We start from the raw sequence: 24,358 nt of genomic DNA, 5'->3' as shown, positions 1-24,358 counted from the left end.
GCACTGTTTAGCAGTTAAGATGGTTTTATTGCATGGTTAATAAATAGAATATAAATGACAAGGGAAACACCTTTTATTTCAGTAACTTCTCAACAGTAGCAAGAAAAGTGAGGAAAAACGGAGCACAGAATTTATTTGTATTTACTAACGCTTTCCTTGAGTTTACTTTGGAGACAGAGTCCCTCCTTCTCCTTGTCTTGGAACTTCAAAATATTTCCAAACAATCTATTAGAATTTTAAGACAGGTTAAGTCATAAGTATAAATTAGCTCCCAGATTAAAAATATTATGTAAAGTGCTCCTACCAGGATTTGTTCAGCTCAATGAATGATTTTTATTTAAGCATTTTTAAAAACAGTATTTTGTTGAGCAGACACAATAATCAGATAAATAATATTTCAAACATCAGTACAAATGCCATTTACAAAACCTTTCCAGAATTCTTCTGAAAAAGGGTCTTCAGCTGATAAAAATAAATTCTATTAATTACCCTGAAAACCAGACAGGTATAACCAGGATCCAGTCACTGGATAATATCTTTCCTGTGGTAAGATTTAATTCCTTTTTTCCTTTCACATTTACCCATGAAAGCACATATATTGCTAAGTAAATATGTGGCCATATAGATGCATATAAAAAAAGTCTTTTAAAGGACCTGTCAGAAATTTCAACTCCATATTTTTAGTTATGGAATCAGGTACACGGATCCACAGTTTTAACAAAATGCACACATGAAGGACATCATTTCCGGAAGCGTTTAAATAGTGGATGGATGTGTTTATTTGAAGATGCCTTACTCCGTGAAGAGTGGTATTCCATGTAAACCGTATCATCTGCTCCTGACATAGAGCTCATTGTGCCTGTGCGACGTGACACCTGCAAGTAAGGGGAGAAAAACCACATGCTTTGTGTGTGATTAGATAGACCAACTCTAACCTCGTGATGCCCCCTGGCTACTGGGCAGCACTGTTTATTTAGTGATCTTAATGCCAAAAAGCCTTCAAAGTTTTTTTTCTTAAGAAAAATTTCTACAAAGAAAGTCACTGCCTGCCACTCGTCATAAGCATATAAACGTATGTAAGGTTTAATATGGAAAGATACCTTAGAGTGGGAATTCCTAATGCAGTTCAGCACAATGCCATTTAGCTAAAAATTAACCCTAGAAAATTATTACCACACTGTAGCTTGATTTTACCTTATGTATCAATAAATCTTTCAGGCCATTTATTTTTCTCACATCTGCTGCTGAAAATGTCAAACTACTACCTATAATAATAGTACTTCTCTTGAAAATGAACAAAAGTGGCCCTTAGGCTTCTGCCCTCTGGGCATGAGGAAATCAGGGCATGATTCAAGGAGCACAGTGTCACAAAAGAGTATGTGCTGTGACATATCCGTATCTTAAAAATGTTTTAAAATATTTTCATTGCTCGTGACTTAGAAGATTTACTTCCAAACCTGTAACAACAGATCTGTCTTCTTCTCCCTCAAACATGATGGAGAAGGACATGAATTCTGTGTCTAACTTCTTTCTAATGCCCAACAAGTGAATTACTCAAATAGCTAAGTGCTAATGCAGCTTAAAAAAAAAAAAAAAAAATCTGTTCTCCAATGTTTCACAAAGATACTAGGGCATCAATGATGGCACCACATTTAGAACTAAAATGAAATGGTCCAGTTCTGTCACGTTTGTGGTCATCCTTTTCAAAGCATTCTTCATTACCTGAGCTGACTTTGAACCATATTCTCCAGCGACTACTTCCTCCTCAGCATCCAGGTCAGATGCTTGCAGGACTTTCTGGAGAAGCTGCTGCTGTTCTTCTTTGGATGAAAAAGAAAGTTCTTCTTCCTCCATGCCTGCAAGCTTTGTTATTACCTAAGAAACAGAGCACAGTACAAGGTGAGGGCTCTTCCTCCTCAGTGCTAGCTATTCAAAACCAAGACAAGGATTTCTGATTCTGCATCCTGTTGGAACTGCCTTCAACTTTTATTAATGGTATGAACAGCTTAACACTATGGATAGTGCAGATACATATAAAATCTTGCTAAGTGGTGTACACACATGCACACACCCACATCCCTTGTTATATCCTAGCTGGAAATGCAAAATACAAACCTTTGGGGAAAAAAAAAAAAAGAAAAGATCTGGACAGAGAATGTCAGCCAAACACTGTCCATACCAGCTTGACCAAGAACCTGACCAAAGCACATATAGCTCAGATGAATACTCAACTTACTGTAAGGTTAGCTTCATGCTGTGGGCTCTAGATTTGTCTAGTTTAAGAACTAGTACTTTATATTTAACAAAAGTAATCCACTAGCTTTCCCAACACTGAGAATTTAGCAATAAACATTGAGGAACATGGGAGAAAAAACCCTAACAAGTTGAGATGTATGATCAGTCGTTGAGAGACAATGCAACAACCTGCAACTAAGCACCAGCAGCACAGCAAAAGGACTCTTTCAACGTTTGTGTACTTAGACACAAGGTAACATAGCTGTTACGTTTGTTCTCTTTGAAATTCGATGACCATGGATGCAGGGCACATGCCATCTACTGGCAATACAGTGCCATACACGTCATTAGCTGAAAAACCTCCTCTCCTGAAGAACTGAAAAGCTCTCAAGCTTCTCTTATAAAGCTTTAGAATAGGTATCTTGCTTTCTTAATTAGAGGTATTTTGAAAATTTCACAAGATTTTTTCCTGCAGTTAAATGCATTCTGGTAAACATATGTTTATACATGAGAATCTCAGTTTTCCCACTATGTTTCCAACCTGAAGAAGTTTTGAGAAAGACATTCTAATTCAGCCATTTCCCTTACATAGTGTTTCCCCTCCTCATCTTTCTTTTTCAGCTTACCTCTTGAGTCAATACAATTAGAAACTAATTACCTCAGTAATCTGGGCTGGATCTGATCACAAAGACTGATTTAAAAAAATATAAATACAGCTTAAGGTAAAAAAAAATCCACATTAGATGCAAAGTACTGTTTTTGAAAAACGGGGTAGTGAAATACTAGAACAAATAATCAGTGTTGTGGGCTGTTGTCAATGGCAATGTCGAATTCAAATACGGATGTCTTCGTGAGAAACGTCCTAGCTTTAAGAATCCATTCAGGGAAGCAACCTGTCCTACTATATGGCTAAAGGAACACTATGGTCCCCCCTCTGTTTGTTTAGAAGGGCATGTCCTATGATCATCTCAAAACCAAAGAAAAAGGAGTCACAAAAAGCAGTTTTAAATTGCATTAGCCTGTTTCCAGTTGTGGTTGCAAAACAGTGCGAACGTGATTCATGGAATGGATAGAATTCCTGCTGCATCATCATTTTTTTAAGCTGTTCAACAGATGCCAAGTTTAAAGTTATCCCCAATTCTTTGATATAGTGAGTTGTTCTGCTATTGGTTTAAAATTTAATATATCCTACATTCAGCCTCTAAATAAAAACACAATACAGTAAATAACTGAACTATGGTTAGCTAATCAATAAAACCTGCTAGCAGTAAACTCCAAGCAGTAAATTGTGATGACAAGACTCCTATTTAAGAAGCAAAGACAAAATATGTGATTTAGCAAAAAAATATTATTATTCCAGTCCTCTTTTTGATGAAAGGCAGACTGAGAGATGGTGAGAAGAAAGTAAGTCCTAGAAGAAAAGACTGTTACCCTTTTAAAAGAGTAATAAATTTTTAGTAATTTAGGAACAAAAATTCTGAAGGAGAGGACATCAGTACTGAAATAATTACCTAAAGATGAGGTAGAGTCTCCGTATTTGGAAGAATAAGATCTGCTGGGAATGACATACACATAGTTGATCCTGGCTTGGAATGAAGAAACACAATAGATGGCTTCTTGGAAGTTTCTTCCAGCCCTATTATTCTTTGATGCCAGCTATGACTAAGGCTTAAAGTCTGGCAAACAGAAGAAAATAGATATTCTAACATTTTGTTCCTAAACTGCAAATAAAGAATGTTCCAGTACTGGTCAGCTAAAATATTGCTCCAGATACTGAGCTGCCACTTGCACTGCTTTTTTTCCGATATTACACCAAAGCTCCTAGGACTAGGTCTTCCTTGCAAAATAAAAATCCCTCTATTTTAGCCTCTTTCTTGGTTCTAAAATCCAAAGCATTCAAATGTAAGGGATTTGTCTAATCTTCTTGGCTATAGCCGCATAGATGCAATTGCTGTAATTAGTTGCAGCTTAGTACTGATCTACAATTTTGTCAAAATACATTCACTACAAAGCAAAACAAGGTTTTTACCTATAAAGACTGTGGCATGTGTGTTTCAGTATAAGGACCCCCTTAAAGCTCTCTTTAATTGCTCTGATTACAGAGCAATTATTTACTTTAGCATAACTGCAGTTCAGCAAGGCTTTACCCATAGGGATATCCCGTACTGCATGTATGCCTCATGAGGAAAAGCTCTGAAATAGCTAGGCTGAAGTGCAATCCAGTGGAGGCTGCTTGCCCTGGCACCTCATGCATTCTTTGCATGATTCTGTCAACATCATAAGCTTGAGCTTGTTGTCTAAAGGCAGATGTGGGAGCCTTATCTTTCAGTCGTCTTCTTAGCAACATTTCTTATTGGGAAGGCCTCTAATCAGAGCAGTAAACTCCAGTTTTGTAAAGGAATAATTTACCTAAAAGCAAGAGCTATCATGACACTCTGTTGCCTTTAACAACCCAATAGATGAGCACAAGGGGCAGCCCATGTATTAGAAGAAAAATAAATGAGACACACCATGAAATCTATAAAATAGAGGAGCTTTAGTGGAGTGAGATTTTATGTTTGGAAGAAGACGACACACAGAAATACGTAATAAACTGAAGTACAAGGGGTGATCAATTTTCAAGTATGTCTGGGAGAAATGAGACAGCATTCAGCCCTTTACAAAAGGGATTTTAGGGGAAACTTCTGACTTTCAAGTCATGACTCTGTTACACTGTCAACACTGAAACTGTTCTCTATTTTGAGGGGTGTGTTTTAGTTTTAGGTCAGAAGATTTCTACTCTGCAGTAACAGTCTTTTCCTGCAGTAAATTCTGTCATTTCTTAATCAATTAACATTCAACCCAGTGATTTTGGAGGTATACTTCATTCCATGAGAGAAAATTACAAGAGGAAAGTCAAACTGTTGGTGGAAGCTAAATTAGCACAGTCTGAAGACCACCATTAGCCAGAATAATTTCTGCTAACACAGAGCCACCGTATCAACAAGTCTGCATCCTGACTGATTTTCTGTACCACTGCAGGCTTTGCACAGCACTGTGGAAATGGTGCACGAGACTAGTGTGTGGACAAGGATCCCTGAAAGGTATTTGTTTTGGAATGGGTTGCTAGACACTTCAGACACCTAACTTTATGATTCCCAGAGTAAGATGTATGAATGTAGGACGGATGAATCCTGCCCATTGTATGTTGTCCTTAGCCATAAAGAAAAAGATTTTCTTCCCCTAGTGAAATACTGGTCTGAAACTGGAGTTCTTTGGAAATTATTTGTGACTTGTGATATTTTGGAAGTTTTCTGAATTGCTGCCGGCCACTATGACATAAATACCTATCAGCAATGCTTTATGCATAACCAGTATGATAATGTATAATAGGAGGCCTGCATGGATGGACAACTGAACAGCATAAATATAAACCAACCATGCAAGTAACGTTCCACTTCACTCCCCAGTGGGTGCTTGGTTGGAAGTTAGAATACTTACTTTTCTAGAAGCTGTACTAAGCTACTTGTATCTACCCTCACAGTAATATAGATGATAAGACAATACTGGAACAGTTCTTGCTTGTGAGCAAAACCTTCATTAACACATTCCACAAGCAGAATTCTCAAGTATTTGACCTAGTACTAACGTGAAAGAATATGAGTTATATTCTTAGGCCACAATTATAATAAATAGAAGGGACACGTTACCTTGAAGCTATAACCTTGATCTACGAGAAACCGTTGTCGCTTTGTTGAATATGCCATTTCCTGAGTGTCTTGGGATACAAGAGAATAAAAAAAGGCATTGTATTCCTCTGCAACCATGCCTAGGAGACAAAGACACTGAGTGATTAGTTCCATTTGGAACACTGCAACAAAGAACAAAAAAGGACTGAACACTGGTGTTTAAATAAGTTGTCTCTCCACAAAAACAAAATGCAAAGTTTAGCTGCACCCAGACCTTACACAAACTGACTGACGAAGTACACAGCATAGAAATTTCTACTCTTGTTCTTAATAACTTCAGAATGGGTGAAAAGGAAAAAACAGAAAAGGAAATGTAGACTAACACAATTACACGGGTGCTCTGAAAAGAACCTGCTTCTTTATTATGCTAGGTAAGGTGAAAGATAAAATTATTTTTAAGTCTATAATGTAAGGAAGAAGTAAAAAGTCAAAAGCAAGGATTGCAACACATGTCAAAAAAGTTCAATAGAAAAAGACAAAGGAAAAGTTTTATCAATGTAAACCGGTGTTGCAGTGGTTTTGCATTAAAAAAGGTGAGACAGAGATATTTAGCTAAGAATTCATAGGGCTATTTGAAACCCAGGACATACGAGGCTGCGTACAATTTATTTTTTTAAACTTACAGTCTGTAAGATCTATTACCCAAACAGCACTGGGTTATCTTTTAAAACCCAAGGTTTCACTAAGACTTTGTTAATTCACTAACATAGGTTTTGTATGCATTTTCAAACAAAGCCTCAGCTGTAACAAGCACAAACTGCACATAAAATAAGCGCATGCAGATCTTAAGTGCAAGTAGAAGGTGTTTTAAAAATCATTTTTCTAAACAAAAAGCTCCTTGGTTATGTTTTGCAAAAACACAACTAGTTGGAAACCAAATCCCATTTTTAGAAGAAAGTAATCTGCAGTATCAAAAATGTGCTTTCTAGAGACTTGCTTTTTAGAGTAATACTACGATTTTTTAAAAACGATTCCATGTTAAGGAAATTATCAAGGAATGAAAAAGTGAAAGAACCACCAAAGAACAAAAAGTTCATTTTCCTTCAGCTTTTTATGTCCTTTGGAAGTTTTCCCAAGACAAAGCTTTACTGACTCAGAAAATGCTTCATGTTCATTCACTGGTATATAGGCATGTTCTCTTTGACTAAAACATAATCCAAGGCCAATATAAAGAAGTATCACGAACATACAGTTTCTCTGCAGTTCTATGATACTATGACCCAAGCCCCAGAGCCCAACAACCACCTCATTTACCTTTTTTGGCTCTCAGCACTCGCCCCAGTCTTTGAGCCTCCTGTCTTCTAGACCCACCATGGGACGAAATCTGAATCAGAACATTGGCTTCTGGCAGGTCGAAGGATGTGTCACCTACCTATAACAGAGAAGCAGCCTCTGAGCAGTATCTTATTTCCATATATGATCAACAAAGACTTAATACAAAGTACACCTTTGTGACCTGTGATACAAAGATGTCAAATGCACAACATGCATGTATAACTTACTCTTAAATGAAGTTCACTCTGAAGATAGCCATAAGGACTGAATGTCCTCACTTACCTTGGAAATGAAAATAGTGTTGATTTTTGGATTGTGCTTGAAGTTTTGCAGAATTTGCATTCTTTCTCCTTGTGCAGTAGGACCATATATATAGGGTCTGAAAAGAACAGAACATATGCAAATTAAATCAATTCAAGATTTGTCAATCATTTCTTATGAGGTACTAAGATACCATGGCAGGGAGCACAGTACACAAAACAAAACAGATTTTGGTACAGCTTACAGTTTACGTACAGCTTGTTTGGCTATTTATGGCAGCTGCCCAATTGTTTGTGGAACCCTCTGCCGCAACCCAGTCTGCCAGAAATAAATTCCGACAGTTATAAATGTTTTGCAATTACATGCACCAATGAAGCTGTGTATCAACAGACTGAATGCATTTGCTAAGCCTACATGAAAGACTGAAGGCAGCTGTTAAAATAAGAGATTTTTTCCCCCAAATCTACTGAGTTAGCACACTGACAGCTGCAACTTCTACTTCCTATTTAAACACTTGAAAATCCAGGCTTCTCTATCAATGACATGCTGAGTGTCACACGTTGGCTGCTGGATATTGTTCTGGGAGAATTATTTTTCCTTTTGAAGATAACCTCTTGCCCGTCCTAATACCTTCTGAATCTACTGAAATGAGAACAAGGTCCCAAACATTCCATGGCCACGAGCAGCTCACAGTGGCATTTCACCTAAGGTTTCTAACGTTTGACAATGACTCACCTGCAACATTTAATATCTCAACCCAGAAGGCTCACACAAACTCTCAGTCACCCACAGACTTCATGAGTAACTTGGGCTACTATGAATTTTCCAAGATTCTCTCTAGACTCTGGCTGTTTTCCTCCTGCCTAAGCAGATTAAAAAAAAAAAAAGAAAGCAGCTAGAAACGGCAAAGCCCACACAAAAAATGAGAGGCATGCAGGAGTGCATAGCCACTGCTTTTTCATCTGTTTCACTACTTTTCCAAATGCTTGTTAACAAGCATCTCCAAATAACAGGAATCAAGTTCTACAATTTCTATTTTGTTCCCACTTCCACACATTATTTCTAACACAAGGAACAACCTCAAATGTTTCATTTACCTTTTAATATTGCAAATACATGGGTGGTAGCTGAACATAAACATGCAGTGCACAGTACTAAGGTTTTCTATTCTTACCAACTAATTCCTGTGCATTGGCTCCTCTTGCTTTCTTTACTACAAACTTTATTCTAGTTTTTCTTTTACCGAACAATCCTAGTTACCTGTTATCTAATTCTTCTTAGTGTATTTAACCAGATTTTTAGAAAAACACAGCTAGAACATGAAAGTGGCAAATTAGTCAACTCTGAAAAAATACCATTGTTTTTCAATTAGTAGCATTCAGTAACATTTTAAGCCTTATTTGAAATTTCATTTAATATTTAAATCGTAATGATTTTAATCCCCAACAAAAGTTAAATGGAAGATTTAAACTGCATCTAAAGCATTTGTGAGCCTTCTGTTTCTTAAAGCCACCAAGAAGGTGTTCAAACACATTTTTTATTAAGAACAGAATAACCTAGAACTCTTGGCTATCAATCCTCCATTTTAACCTGCCCAGATCCTACTTGGCAATGATTCATTAACATATATCTGACCGCCTTCCTGAACCTAGAACATCCAATGCGAAATTGACTTTTTTTTTTTAAGTGACTCCTTTTCCTCACTGCAAAAAGACATTTGAGAAATTTGGAAAGACAGATCCCTCTCCCATTAACGGACATAACTGTCAAAACCATGGAGGCATAGTCCTCCAGAAACAGTGATTTAAAGATATTAATAACACCCGTAAAAAACAGTCAGCACATGAGCTATATGACACTGGATGACAGACTCATGGGATGACAGACTCATGACAGAGTAAAAGGTGGCTAAGTAAATTTGAATTCTGCAGCCCCCAAAATTACAGTCAAAATAAGTCCTGCCATGTGTATGGTCTTTCCCTGCCAGCACCAAGGGAAAGGGGGGGTAAGGGAGGAGCCGGCAGAGACAGCCAGACAATGGCCATCTCTCCTGGAGCGCACCCACCCTACGTGCTTGAATCAGGTCATGAGAAGTGCAGCGGGAACCATCCTCCTACTAGGCCAGCACAGGCCGGGCAGACAGCCTCAGCCACTACCACCGTAACCCCTGGGCTGCTCTCTCCTCCTTACACATGTAATTCCTGCCTCACCCAAACCAACAGCTCCCTTTGTTTCAGCATGTTTCAGCAAACTACGATAGAAAATTCTCTGGTTAAAATAAAGACTCCCTCACCTTTATCCAGCACTGCAAGCCTCCTTTCTTTCTAACACTGACAGCCATATAACCTGCAACTCCATAAATGATGTGAGGAATGGAGAATTCACTCAAGAACATGAAAAGTAAGCACCTAATATTTCTTCAACTGTTTTTCCTGCCGTGCTTCTACAGTGTCTACCTCACTTAACAACTGTTGTGCTACTTAGCAAGCACCCCCCCCAGCATCGCCTTTGCTAAAGGCTTTTTCTGTGGTGCACTGAACACTGCTAGAGACATTCCAGAGGCATCATTACAGCTAATCTCTGTCCAGACAGATTAAAAAAAATGATGAAAGAGACCACGGGTGTTGGAACTCATCCAGTACCATTAGCTCTGCTTACTATTTGATGTCACAGCAAGCCAACACAACACGGCTGTTAAACTACAATCAAAACTGATCATGAATTTTGGAAAGTGTAAGGCTTGTTTGTGGTTTTGCTAAGAAGTAGTGCTGAAATTCCTAGACATGAAATCATACACAGTCAAAATGCCCCACAGCTTCCAGCAAGCAGGTGTTATTTGGACTTGTCAAAGAAAGGATGAGGCCAGCTTCTATGCTTATTTTCCCCAATAACTGCTCCATGGCTTATCCTGGCAAACGCTCTCCCTGATCATCCCTCCCCAAACCCTACAAACACACTGATGCTAACCCCTCATTAAACTCTATTTGTACAACCTTCTCTAACTGCAGTCACGTTAGAGTCATTTAAGGTAGCTGAGAAGTTCATGGGAGCCATATCCTCTGGTACAGCACAGATCCCCAAAAAGCTTGTCTTATCTAAAAAACCTAAGGTTAAGACCTTTTGAGAATCTGAAGAGGAATGCCCTGGGTCTCAGAAGATCTTGAAAGATCCAGAGAGTGTATATTTGAAAACCTCTGTCTCAGAGAGTCGGGAGAAGCTACCGTCTGTTAAAGAAATAGTTCTAGTGATATTTTTAAAAGTCCCTCATTTTTCCACTGGCTTTTAATAATAATAAAATGGATTGAGAAATACTAGCAGTCTTTCACAGAAATCTTAGATGAAAACTCCTCTTGAGGCAAGTACTAAACAGAGATTCTTTTCAAACAGTTCTACACCAAAATAATGTTGCAGTGCCAATAAAATCCATCCAAAAAAATGCCCTCCTGAGCTCCATTTTATATAGGAAGATTGGAGTTAAAGTATTACAAGTATTACACCTAAAGACTACTGAAAGCTGTGAGATTACAAGACAATTTTCCAGGAAGGAGGAAAACAACGGTGCCGTTGTTAGTTGTAAACACTTACTTCCCAAGTCTGATTGCATATTCCTTCAGTGCAAACACATTGTCAGCAAATACGATGATTTTATCATTCCGTCGCTCATGAAACTTAATCAGGAACTGGCAGGCTCTGAATTTATTTGGGTTCATGGTGTACAGCAGTATCCGTTTCTTTGTTTTGATAGCTACGTATTCTCTATAAAATTCAGGTGACATTGGGCACCAAACCTAGAATTAAAAAACATACATACATGCACACACAAAGTAACCCTCCATTATTTATTTATTTTATTCCCATGGGAATTGAAAAGATACTGGGGGGATGATAATGCATTATAACTTTCTGTATAGCACAGGCCACGGATTTTAATACAGTAATTTCTGTACTAAAATGAAAGCTACTGGTTGGTGTAGTCCCCAGCACTGCCAAACTGTTTAACCTCATTAATATTCTGGCCTTCCACAATGCTTCGGCAGCGAGATCCATGACAGAAATAGGCAGCAGGACTGGAACAGGACTGGAAGATATTTCCTTTATCTTTCATACTTGGTAATTTTACTGAATGCTACTACTTTTTACAGAGCAATAATTAAAGGCATTAACTGTCTGTGTAATCACCCTATCACAGCGGTCAAAGCTTTTTCCATAAAAATTAATTTTCATCCATATTCTGAAAGCTCAGAGACACATTTAGTCTTCATTACAGAACAAATTTACCAATCTTTTTTCATATACCCACAAAGGAGTGACCTTTATTTTAACAGCTATTGAGTCTACACCAACAGGTTTCCCTAAACTATTATTTTATTATGTAAATACATATCATAGCACTGCACAAGTCTAGGCTTACTGAGGTATTTTTTCTGCTGTAGCAAGAAAATAGAAAAAATTATGAAGTTTAAAAGTTTATGCCAATGCAGTGACACTATCTATAGCGTATAATGACACTATCCATAGTGCATATAATTTAGAAGACAGTCATTCTGCTGTACATGGGTTATTCCCCCATATCCACTGCACAGCTCAAATTAACAGAATACTGCAAAGAAAAGCCTCTTTCATAACCATTGTTCAGCTAAGGAAGTTACGTGACAATTTACAGAAGTTTATTTAAACGATCTGAATTGTTCTGTACTGTTAAGAACTACTTTTTTGTTTCAAAACATTTTTTCCAGTGAGTTAAATGCTAGAGATGGCTTTTTTCATCCCTTAACTACATTAACAATAAACTTATGCATTGAATAGGCACTGTTGTTGTTGTATGCTGTCTATATGAAAGATTTAAAATTCTTAAATCGGAAGAGAATATTTCAAAGTGAGAATGAGCTATGAATACTGAACATTTGGTTGTAATAAAATACTTCATCTATTGCTCAATGCTTCTGACTACATGGCAAACAATATATTTTGATTTGTATTTGCACTCTCTTCTGGATTTAGAAATGATAAAATCTTCTCACTCCAATAATCTTTTCATTTTTACATTTTGCAAGATGCACACTTCAAACCAATAACTTAGTATGGCAGCAGGGAAAGGATTATTTGTAAGTTACAAAACCCTGAAAATACAGTTAAAGAACAGGCTTGTTCTCTTTTTTAAACTTCTTTTAACTCTTTAAACTGTGCTGCTTGTTCTCCTTTAGAGCAGTGAAAGAGTAGTACCTGCAGTGACCACGACCTGCCTTATCAGACAGCAAAACTGCCCTCTCTTGCCACCTGGAAAGAACCACACTTAAAGAGCAGACCAGACATCTTTCTTGGCTATGGGGAATAAGCCAAGTTGATTAAAGATGCTACTTCTCAACAACATGTCAAGAAAATCCAAACAAATATGCAATGCAGTTGTGCATGTATTAGACTTGTTATTTATCACGCATCAACATTGCTTTTTTTCATTCTTTGCTTTTGGTAGTCCCATTGAATGTTATTTCAAAACAGTGGCCTGAAGAATATAGATTTGCAGAATTTTCACATCATTCAGAACAAAGGTAGCCCATGCTTCACTTTGGAAGTTCAGGGACTGAGAAGAATTATGCTCCCAAGGCAGAATTAACCAAAGTGCCTAAACAGTCAAATTTGATTTTGCAGACTGGTTACTCTCCCTTCAAGATAGTTATTTTCTAGATGCTCTTCCCTTGCATTCTATTACTTAAAAATAGTTGTGGGTTTTTTTTCTTCTACAACCTCCAGTCTGCACAAAGTTCAGAAGAACAGCTGACCTGCATCTGCATCTTTTATTCCAGCACCGGAGCTAGGAAGAATTGCAGGAAACTAGGAAGACAGGTTTGAAAAAAAAAAAAAAAAACCAACAACAACCACCACCACCAACAAACCAACACAACCCCTCCCACAAACAACGAAAAAAAACCAAAAAAGAAAGCAAAAAAACCCCAGGAAAAACCCAAGAGACAGTTATGAAACTCTACCATTGCACACTGCAGCTACTAAAACTTTACTTCCGTTCAGTGGGAGTCTGGACAAGTTCATGAAAAAGAAACCCACTGACGGTTACACAGAAACCACGTATAGCTCATGAATAATTGAGGGCTTGGAGAAGTATGAGAAGTAACAGATATGTTTGCCCTGTTTCTATACTCTTCCCTAAGTATCTTCCTTGACAATTACCAGAGACTATATAGTAAGTTAGACCTTTAGTCTGACCTAGAAAGGTTACTTTAATGTTCTAACATGCCTGTGTGAAAGGTTTCCACTTCTCTGATACCAGATTTTTCTCTCATTCATATGCTGGAAAGAACAGAGGTCACACCATTATATTGGAAAGAAATAGTAAGATCCAGTCCTATGTTTTCAATTTTCACCCTCGTGCATTGAGGCTTGAAATAAGCAGGTGTTTTCTTACATTTTTTAAACTTTCTATTATCCTTCTTCATTTTAAGAGTTACAAGAATTTTCCTCAAACAACTACAGACTGTCTGCCAGTTGAAGTCTCTAAAAAGCTTCCAGCATACCACCTGATGTTATGCTCATCATAACATGATGTTACGCTACCACAGAGAACTGAGCTTAAGGTACGAAGTCAAGTCAGACAACACGAACGTCAATGGCATTGAACTAGGTCTACAATACTGCAACCACTGTTCACGTTTCTGAATGCTGACTTGGAGACAGCCGATCAAGCACCACAATCCCCACAAACAGGAAGAGTGCTGAAGTCCCCCTGAAGAACATGTGGCTACTTGCCTACCACATGTTCATATTGACCAGCGACAACCTGGCCTAAACTACAAAGTAAGTGAAAAGTCTTCAGGGCACCTGTTTTTCCCAGTTAAATACTTACAATTTTATACATCTTCCTTAAAAAAGAAGTTATACACATACTAAATAAACACTAGTAGTACCAAAAAGCAGAGCATCACCTCAGCACACTGGACTTTAGCAATGTAGCCACTGTTCTGCAGCTCCATCCAGTTGGCTTCATAGAGCTTTGGTCCGATCAGGAAGTTCAGGTCAACAATTTTATCATCTTCTCTGACCAGTGTAGCAGTCAGCCCCAGTTTACAATGAGCTTGTACAATAGTGAGCACACGTCTGAACATTTTTGCTAAGAAATGCAAGACAAATTTTCTGTTTACTTTCCTGAATGGATTTAGAAGACAAATACTGCAACTTAAAAAAAACACTTTCATCAACTTCTCAACACAAAGCAAACACAGTGTTGGGAAATTTTACCCCATTTTACATACAATTCTAACAAATCTGCATTACAGCAAAACTTCATGCTGATTGCAGCTTTAGTTTACATCTTCAGTGTACCTTGAAAATCCCAATAAACCTTCTGGCATCTTTATTATTTCCCATTTCCTGAGAGAAAATTAATATATTCAGAGACTACATGGCTTGTTTTAGGCCATACAGTATTTCATAGAAAGAACTATGACACAAGGACTCTTGGCTAACTGTCACATTCAGGACTTCTAGTATATGACAGAATTGCTCATCCTTAGTATTGCTAGAGTTCACAGAGGAGATTCTATACCTTAACTTTTATGAAACCAAGAAAGAACAAAAGTGAAAGAACAGTGGCAGCAACATGCTACTTTGCTAAAATGGCAGTTAGTCATCAAGGTCTACTTCTGAACTCCATCATTTCTGTAGACACCAAATTATATTCAAATGAAATCATGAGAACAAGGTAGGGCAGCTAACAGAATCCTGGGTGGTATTTTTAGCCAGGATTATTCCACAGACACTTTAATACTACATTATTGCTTTCCAATAGTATAGATCTCAATTACATAGTAATTTCAAATACAACAGCTATTTCTGGACAGTAATCACTATGGTAACTCATTTTATTGAATAGAAATAGATATTAAAAGCTAGCCTACAGTGCCACTATATCTCAAAAGGAAAGAAGGCAGATGAATTCCTCTCCTCTTCAAATTCATCTACAGCAAAATTATACAAATGTAATTCAGGTATCTTAAGAGCACTTTATCAACCTACACAGAAAAAGGCACTTGTATTTTACACTGCCATTATAGAAAACACAGTGTCTAATTCGAAGGGTTTCAGAAAACTAACAGTCAGCTAAAACTCTGTAGTATCAGGGAAAAAAAAAGAAAAAAAGCAATAGAACAAGGCGGTTTACTTATCTCAAAACTAAGCTATGGTTTACTCACTATATTAATCACAAGAAAAGACGGCAAAAACCACCACTTCTAAAAGAGCAGAGTAACATTAACAGTGTAAATAACGTGAAAGGTTTGCACACCGTTTCCTTACCAGGGATAGTATGTACTTCATCAAGTATCATAAGGCCCCACTCTTGACTTTTAAGCCACTCCATTACTCTTTCTGCTTCCCAGGATCTTTTCGTCGTGTGTCCCAACATGGAATATGTGCTGATAGCAATAGAACAGCCAATGGGCTTGTCTTTGGCATCAGAAGTGAACCGACATATCTGGCTGTCATCGATGGTAGACCACATCTTGAATTGGGCCTTCCACTGCTCTACAGACACTGCAGAATTACCAAGGACCAGACACCGCTTGCGGACCGTACATGCAGCTGTCACTCCAACTAGAGACTTGCCAGCACCTGCAGTGGAAGAAGAGTGATATTCATTAGTCATCTTTCAGATATTACTGGAGTAGGAGGGGAAAAAAAAAAAAAAAAGAGCAAAAGAAAACAGGAAAACTGTGAGAGGATAAGAAATCATGTAAGGGCAAATTCTTTGTTGTTTCTTCACTGTAACAGTCTTAAAAAAATCATAGAATCATAGAATGGTTTGGGTTGGAAGGGACCTTAAAGATCATCTAGTTCCAACCCCCTGCCATGGACAGGAACACCTTCCACTAGACCAGGTTGCTCAAAGCCCCATCCAACCTGGCATTGAACACTTCCAGGGATGGGGCATCCACAACCTCTCTGGGCAACCTCTTCCAGTGTCTCACCACCCTCACAGTGAAGAACTTCTTCCTTACATCTAATCTAAATCTATGCTCTTTCAGTTTAAAAGCGTTACCCCTCATCCTATCACTACACTCCCTGTTAAGGAGTCCCTCCCCATCTTTCCTGTAGGCCACTATAAGGTCTCCCTGGAGCCTCCTCTTCTCCAGGGTGAACAACCTCAACTCGCTCAGCCTGTCCTCATCAGGCAGGTGCTCCAGCCGCCTAACCATCTTCATGGCCCTCCTCTGGACTCGCTCCAAGAAGTCCATGTCTTTCTTATGCTGGGGGCCCCAGAGCTGGATGCAGTACTCCAGGTGGGGGTCTCATGAGAGCGGAGTAGAGGGGCAGAATCACCCCCCTCGACCTGCTAGCCACACTTCTTTTGATGCAGCCCAGGATATGGTTGGCTTTGTGGGCTGCAAACACACACTGCCGGGTCATGTTGAGCTTAGAAAGAAATGGAGTATTCACTCCTAAAAAACCAGCTCGAATGTCTGTTGGACATGTAACTGTATTTTCTCAAGAAATTAATTGTAAACAATGGCTTTGCCAATTAGAAGCAATCATTTTAATGCTTGCTTAATTTCAAAAGCATGTTAAATTCCAGGTGGCTACAGAAAGCTTCCCCTAGAGGTGACCTTTTCCACTGCCCCTCCCAGCTATATTCATCCCCTCACATAGCAAGTCCTTAAATCTTTCCATTCCTCCTTCACACTTCTTCCAGCATCCCTTACACACTCTCAGACCCCTGCCAAATCTCCCATGTGCCTCCTCCACTCTCAATACCAAGGTCACTGGCATGCAGTCTCCTGTTCTATCCCTTTTCCATTGCTTCCCGTAGGTCGTCCCAGTCTGCACGTTGCTCATTTCTTTCTCAAGCTCCCCTGCCCAGAACCTGTGCACACGAGCTCTTTTCTTCCTTGCACCCCCCTTATGCCATATTTGTATTTCCAGTTCCCCCCAGTCTCCCCATTCCCAAGCAAGGAGCAAATGATTCCAATGGCAACAGCTTTACAATTCACTGGAAGATCAGCAGAGCTGACTTAGAGGGAACAGTGAAAGCATGAATGGTAATCTGAAGCTACTACAACCACAAATCAGTTCTTCAGTCACTACAGGGATGTAAGCAGATGCCTGACAGCTCTATTAACCACGCTCTCCCTCACCACAGCCTCGCCATCCACTTGCTAAAAACCAACAGGACTCTGCACATTGGTACCCAGAACAGTCCCTACTTCTGTTTGAAATCTAAGCAGCTGTCATATTTGGAAGTTGCTTTACTACAGGCGAATAAAGAACAAAACCAACCCAGAAACTTACCACATGGCAAGACAATCACACCAGATCTGGCTCGCCCATTTCCAAACATCTTCCTTAGGCTTTTCTCTTGATAGGGCCTGAGGACAGCTGTAGGTTTCAGATCAATATTAATATCAGGATTCACAGAATCATTTCTGAAATCATATTCTGCCAGCAAGGGGTACTCCAAATGGATACAACGCTTCTGAAGTTCTTCAATCATCTCCTGAAGAAGAAACAAAGCATCAGATGGTAAATTCTCCACATCTGAATTTTTTTTTTTTTTTTACAAACCACCAGATTATATAGTACCATGTGAAGTTACGTTTATTTTTTATGCTCATGAAGTTTGCAAGTTTATTCCAAAACCTTTATTCGTGATCACCCCTGCCCCCTCAAACATTTTAAATAACAGTCGATATTAGAGAGGGCTATGTAGACAAACGGAAAAACATGACGCATTAATCTCCGATGTGTTGTTTACCCGGCAGTGACTAAACTACATTATGAAGTCCTGCAACAAGGGGCTCAATAACAGACACAAAAGGTTCTGTGTGTTACACAGATGGACCTACCAAAGCTGCACATCTGTTATGTGGAAAATCTCCATACCTTGGTAATGCAGTTATTCCACCACAATGACAGGTTGATTCAATCACCGAGAGGTTGTTGGTTTGGGTTTTTTAAAATAAACAAAATAGCTACTAAGTTATCTTTTTAAAAAATTTCTGGTTTCCCCACTTAGGCATCATTAGAATCACCGAGTCCAAAAACAACTTGAGAAATTCTACAAAAGCTCTCTGAAGGTCAAGCCAGGACTGTGCTCCAACCTCCAGCTACCCTTCTCAAGCTGTAAAATCAGAACCACCAAGAGTTCCTTCTGCAAACATGAACCACAAAATAAAAACGGGGGGGGGGGGGGGGGGGGGGGGGGCGCTCTGAAACCAACAGCAGATTTGCCCTCCACTGAATTCTCCCTTGTCTTGCACAAAGCAACACTAGGCCACACATGACAGGAACCTCCCTCAGTCTCTGGAGCCTTTCTCTGGCCTGTGAGCACTACGCCTTGCGGGTAGGGAAGGAACAATGCCCAGTCTGCCGCCCTCTGTACAGAAGAGGAAGATTCAAAGATTTTGGTAGGCAGAAGGAAAGAAATGTTAATGACTTCCAGCGATGTCCCCTATCAAACAAAGAGCCACAGTACTTTAAGTTCTCATGCTTATTTGCAAGTCCTGGGCACATTCCTCAAAGCTACAAATGCAGAGACTAAAATACTTGTACCTGCTTGACTTCAAAGGACACTGTCTGTGTTTCCTCCTCCTCCTCCTCATCTTTGTCCATCTGTTCATAAAACTCAAATAGGTCAGCTGGGACATCTGGCTTATTTTGAGCATCTGTTCCCTGTGATGTTGATGGACCAAAGCCACCTTCACTGGATTTGGAAATCTGAAATAGATGGGACAGGAATTTTCACCAAGGGTTTCATTAGAGACACACTCTGCCCCCCTCCCAGTTTGGGCTTGTTAAGAAGGCACAGATCATTGCTGACAGAACCAAAAGCAACTGCTGATACAACAATCAAACAATAACCACTTCAAACTACTCAACAGTTTATCTACTGTTAGTTCAATAATTTTGAAACATGCGCAACATACCGCAGATTTACTTGTGAATGTCTCTGTAATGAGCTCTGTTTCTTCACCCTCAGCGTTTCTCAGGCGACAGTCCCTAATTACATGGTCTTGCAGAAGCTGCTGAATGACATCAGGGTGGGTACTTTCCACAAAATACCTAAAATTAAGAACAAAACCCCCCATTTTTATGAACTAATCAACTGAATAACTTACAGGAAGAGTGGCACTGATGCTTAAATATATAGCTATCCCAGATGTACTCTCAAGTATCCAATCTTGGGGGTGGCAATTTAAAAATAAAGAAATTATGGCAATCAAAATTTTTAAAAGATGCCTCATACCAAAACCATCGTGCACTTTGCCATTATCCATGTTGCTCAAATGTTCTCTAACATAACATGAGTGGGAAAACTCCAGCAGAACTGCCTAGAGAGACCTCTCACGTACATGTCTTATTTATGACATGCGACACAAGTCAATTTTTTTGAGACTGAATTGAGGCAAGTCTGTGAAAACACTGAATATGATGTTTTAAAGTCCTGCCCACGGGACCAAAAAAGCGCCAAAGACAAAAATCTAAAACCTCCAAAACATAAACCATCTAAAAATTTAAATGAGTGCATCCTGAAATTGTTTCTCTCCCTGCAAATTCATCAATAATGATACTGCTTGGAGATCACAGTTAAAATATGAGCCAAGAGAGACTTAAGTCTGAAGTGGCATAGGAGAAATCTTTTTCTCAGAAACACCTAGGAAGAGGACAAAAACCTGCTAGTAATACTAGCGTAAATTCTACCCAAAGCAGCAGGTTCAAAAAAGCAGCAGCACAAGCAGAGCATTAGGTTATAGTCCCAGGGCTTATCCATGGCTGTCGGACAACAAAGAACTTTGCAGAAGAAATAAAAGGAATAAAGAGAAAACACAGGCAAGGTACAGACATAGGCTTCGGGTTTCTGCTGTCTCCTTCCTTTCCCTCTCCCTACCACAGAATCACAGGTTTAGATAAAATTGGTCAGCTCTAAACTAGCTGACCTCTCAAGGTCCCTTCCAACGTTATCTTCTACGTTTAAAACAAATCAGATTCAACCCAGCAACAAGCATACACCTCTTGCCAATGGATTTGCTTATCCTTCCTGACTAACAGATTACAAGTCAGAATACACAAGACTGAAGGACAGCTGTAGAAAAACTTGTCTAACCAGGCTCATGTAAATTACTAAGGAATGAATGAAACAATTATCTGAAAACCTTAAGGATATATTGCAAGTCCAATCAATAAAGAAACAAGCTAGAATATCAAATTTGCAACCTACTTTTAAAAACGTAATGATAACCAGTAGTAGCTCAGGACAGCCAAACTGAATTCATTGACTAATGTATTAAATGCTTTCAACAACTGAAAAAGCGATCTTGTATTGACAGATGCTACACTCTGCTGGGAGCAGTAAGACTCAACAGCTACTGAGACCACTCATTTATGCACAGCTGTGCATTTGGAAGACTTTCTCTGCCATGCTAGTTAAGAAAGAAGCCACTTACCTGTTATGCTTCAGTACCAGCTTCACCTTCCCATAGCTGACAGTACACAGCTACAAACAAACAAGAGTAGTCGTTAGGAATAGGCAAAAGAGTGATTCCATGTTTGGGACCAAATGCTGCAATGCAGTTTAAGTCTTTGCGGGGAAGGATGGTATCATAAAACATTTACTTGTAATGTTGCTATGCTTACAGAACAAACCCGAAAAGGAATTTTCAGAAGACGCACACATAACCTGACACAGAAGATGAGTCACAGATATTCAGTTTTTATATCCAATTCCAATCTGCTTCCAAGACTGCAAGAACATACTTGCAGGATAAGGTAGGCTATATTTTATAGTGCCCGGCTATTCCAGACTGCCTCCCATGTTCACAGTCTTCTTCCAGAGCAAATCTGAGGAAACCTTCCCCATGTACAATTCCTACTGGCTGCAAGTGTGCACAGACGCTTAAGTTTGCCTTTTTTTTTAAGGTATAAACCCCATGCAGGATATATTGTGAAAATAATATGTGTGCAGCAATATACTATAGAAAAAGACAAAAAAAATAAGATGAAGCCTCTGTTCTCTCGAAACAGTGACAAAATAGAATAAGACAATAAAAACAATGAATGATTAAAAAAAATAAATCAATTAAGCAGAAGCAGCAGGAAAGGATTTCACTAGTAGCAGTAGATATATTTCCAATGCCAATAAAATAGTTTTACCTTGATAAACTGAATTATTCCATCTGGGACTCCAGTCTTGCTCAGTTTTTGTAAATAATCTGTGATGTCGCTTGTTTGTAAGCCAACACTAACAGCAGCATACAGCGAGTAAGCAGTCAGCTTGTACTCATGAATGTGGGTTGGTCTGCACACAGGCTCAGCAATGGCAACCAAAAAATCCTGTGCGTATTTGTAAACTGGAGAAAAGGCTTCCAGAAAAATATGGCCGTCAGGAGCCTATAGAAATAAAAAGGAATGCTGAAGGCACAACAGTGTTAGTTGAACAGAATCAGGCATTTCCTATAAAGCAGCTGTTATGATATCGAGACAGTCCACCATTTAGGTAGCAACGCATCATAGAGTTTCAAAAAAAGCATTTGCCCTAACAACGAAGTTACAAGAAAAAGAAGAAAGGAGACACAAGAACATACAACTCCTGTCTTCTGGAACGGTCCCAGATTGATTTGTCCCTGTCCCTTCTATGCCACTAGGAATAAACCACACCCAGATCAATTAAGCTTTTCCAGACTGACACGTTGGGATATTTTTTTCTTTTTTAACACTAAGCAAATTGCTTGAGCAGAGGCAATCTTCCAGGCCTGCTGCCCTGAAACAAAACAAAACTCCTCACTCCTTTTACACAGAAGAAATGGAGGAGGAAAGATAGCACTTGTGCGTCACAGCATTCAGTAACAGACACCCTGCAGATGCTGGCAGGGCAGCCACCTCTTCTCTATATGCTGGTAGTACCAGCCAAGCCTTGGACAGGTTTATCATTGTCTCTTTCAAGGCAGAGAAAACCAACGGTACCAGTTACAGAGAATGAGACCAGACTGTCTTTAAGCCTGTTTCATTGCAGCATACAAACGCCATTGCTGTATCACCGCAACAACAGACCCCGCTCGTGTCATTAGCCAACGCAGTCGCTTCTACAGGCCATTTTATCTCCCTCCCAGAAACATCTGGCTAAAGGCACTCCACTGCCCCGTCCTGTCAACGGCACCCCCACAGCAAGGCATGCCCGAGAGAGAGGGGGCCTGCGAGGAGACTGCTGGGATGGGAGCAATTCACCCGGGCTTTCCGAGGGGCTCCCAGGCGGGGGCCGGCGGCCTTGTCTCGGGCGGCCCCAGGCTGCTCGCAGCCCGCACGGGCGCTGCGGGTACGGCGCTCGCCCACCCCGGCGGCGCCCGGGCAACGCTCGCTTCGAGGCAGCGGCCAAGGCTGAGGCCGACCCCGACCCCAGCCGCCCGCCCAGCCCTCTGCCTTGGCGTCCCCACTTGACCCAGAAGAGCGGAGCGCGCTTTGCTGGGCGGGCTGCGGCACGGCCCCGGCCTCCTGACGGGGGCGGGGGACGTGCGTGTGTGTGTGTGTGTGTGTGTGGAACCCCACAAACGCGACCCTGTCAGCTTCCCCCCGCCAACCTCCCCCGAACAGGGACAGGCCTACAGCAGCCGGGGCACCTGCCCAGGCCCGCGGCACGTCTCACTCCGTGACGAACCGCAGTTAACGGGAAGGGCTGGCTCGGCAGGGCGGCCCGGCCGCCCTCACCCACCCGCCGAGGGAGCGCCCGCCCGCCCGCCCGCCCGCCGTACCACCCAGAGGGGACGCGAGGCGTGGTCGGCCTTCAGGGGCATCTGCTGCCGGTAGTCCTTCGCCCCGTACTCGTCCACTTTGGTGCCGCTGTCCTCCACCTGCTTCCCCGCCGCGGACGGCACCGCCTCCTGCGACTCCTTGCCGGGAGCGTCGTCTTCGTCGTCCTCGTCGTCATCGTAATGGCGCTTCTTGGACTTCTTCTTATCTGGGAGCAAAGCCGGAGCCGTGACGGGGCGGCACCCCACAGCGGACCTCCCCCCCCCCGCGCTCCCCCGGCCCCGCGCCCCCCGCCGGGCCGCTGCCCCCCGCCCGGTCCGGTCCGGTCCGGTCCGGTCCGCTCACCCCGCTCCTTCCTGCCCATGGCCGCCGCGCAGCGCCCCGCCGCACGCCAGCGGCCGGCCGGCGCGTCACTTCCGCCGCGCGGGAGGGGAGGAGGCGTGGAGCGGGCGACCCACGCCGAGAGCGCTGTCGATTTTCTGTTCCCGGGGCCGCCCCCGGCGCGGGGCGGGAGGCGCGGGCGGGCAGGGGAGCGGGGCCTCGGTCACGGCGGGCAGCGCCGGGGAACGGGCCAAGGCTGAGAAATGGGATTTTTAACAAAATAATAAATTAAAAATACAGGCTTCGGCAAAGCATAGCTTAAATTAAAAAAAAAAAAACAAAACAACAAAACAAACACCAAACCACAAAAAACCGCCAATTGGAAATTCAGGGAGGAGAGACTGACATTCCGCATTCTTCTAAAGTACAAAACTCTTAAAAGAGAAATGACACTGTTGTCCCTACAGAGTGTTTTAATATATTTCTAAGTACAATTCGTGTCTGATTTTGGAAATACAAATACATTTCGAATGGTTAAAAACAAAAATTAAAAAAATATTCTGAACATCAGCCAGCTGAAAATATATTTATCTAGTAAATCATCTCTCAAAGCTTTTATATATTTAATTATTCTAACTAAACATAGTACCCTTAAAAAACAAGTTCATAAAAATGTAGAAATGAAATTGTGGAATAAGATTACTGGGATATATATATATACACACACGCACACATTCAATGCATACACAGAATTACAGGGGGGTTTTGTTTGTTTACGTTTGGAAGGTTGTTAG

General features: G+C 40.6%; 1 protein-coding gene across 3 annotated transcripts; it reads right to left on the bottom strand.

The window, feature by feature from the left end:
* Nucleotides 1–6: 6 nt before the first annotated feature.
* On the bottom strand, nucleotides 7–23,658 carry ERCC3 (ERCC excision repair 3, TFIIH core complex helicase subunit). Of its 3 annotated transcripts, none has more exons than XM_052791710.1 (15): nucleotides 23,589–23,658; nucleotides 23,246–23,451; nucleotides 21,654–21,890; nucleotides 20,948–20,997; nucleotides 19,430–19,565; nucleotides 19,056–19,220; nucleotides 17,796–18,000; nucleotides 15,807–16,121; nucleotides 14,438–14,622; nucleotides 11,085–11,287; nucleotides 7,521–7,617; nucleotides 7,218–7,335; nucleotides 5,925–6,043; nucleotides 1,723–1,875; nucleotides 7–875 (listed from the first exon to the last, which is right to left on the bottom strand). In XM_052791710.1, the coding sequence occupies exons 1-15, from the start codon at nucleotides 23,605–23,607 to the stop codon at nucleotides 741–743; spliced, it is 2,343 nt and encodes a 780-aa protein (XP_052647670.1). In that variant the 5' UTR covers nucleotides 23,608–23,658; the 3' UTR covers nucleotides 7–740. The 3 variants fall into 3 exon arrangements, with proteins under 3 accessions (XP_052647670.1, XP_052647671.1, XP_052647672.1); XM_052791711.1 differs by lacking the exon at nucleotides 7–875 and adding an exon at nucleotides 3,747–3,911 and having other exon boundaries at nucleotides 23,589–23,634; XM_052791712.1 differs by lacking the exons at nucleotides 7–875; nucleotides 1,723–1,875 and adding an exon at nucleotides 3,742–3,911 and having other exon boundaries at nucleotides 23,589–23,634.
* Between the last annotated feature and the right edge of the window lie 700 nt (nucleotides 23,659–24,358).

This window comes from Harpia harpyja, chromosome 7 (assembly GCF_026419915.1).
Source record: "Harpia harpyja isolate bHarHar1 chromosome 7, bHarHar1 primary haplotype, whole genome shotgun sequence".
NCBI lineage: Eukaryota > Metazoa > Chordata > Aves > Accipitriformes > Accipitridae > Harpia > Harpia harpyja.
Note: the sequence above shows the minus strand (reverse complement) of the source record. Positions and strands in the feature narration are given on the sequence as shown.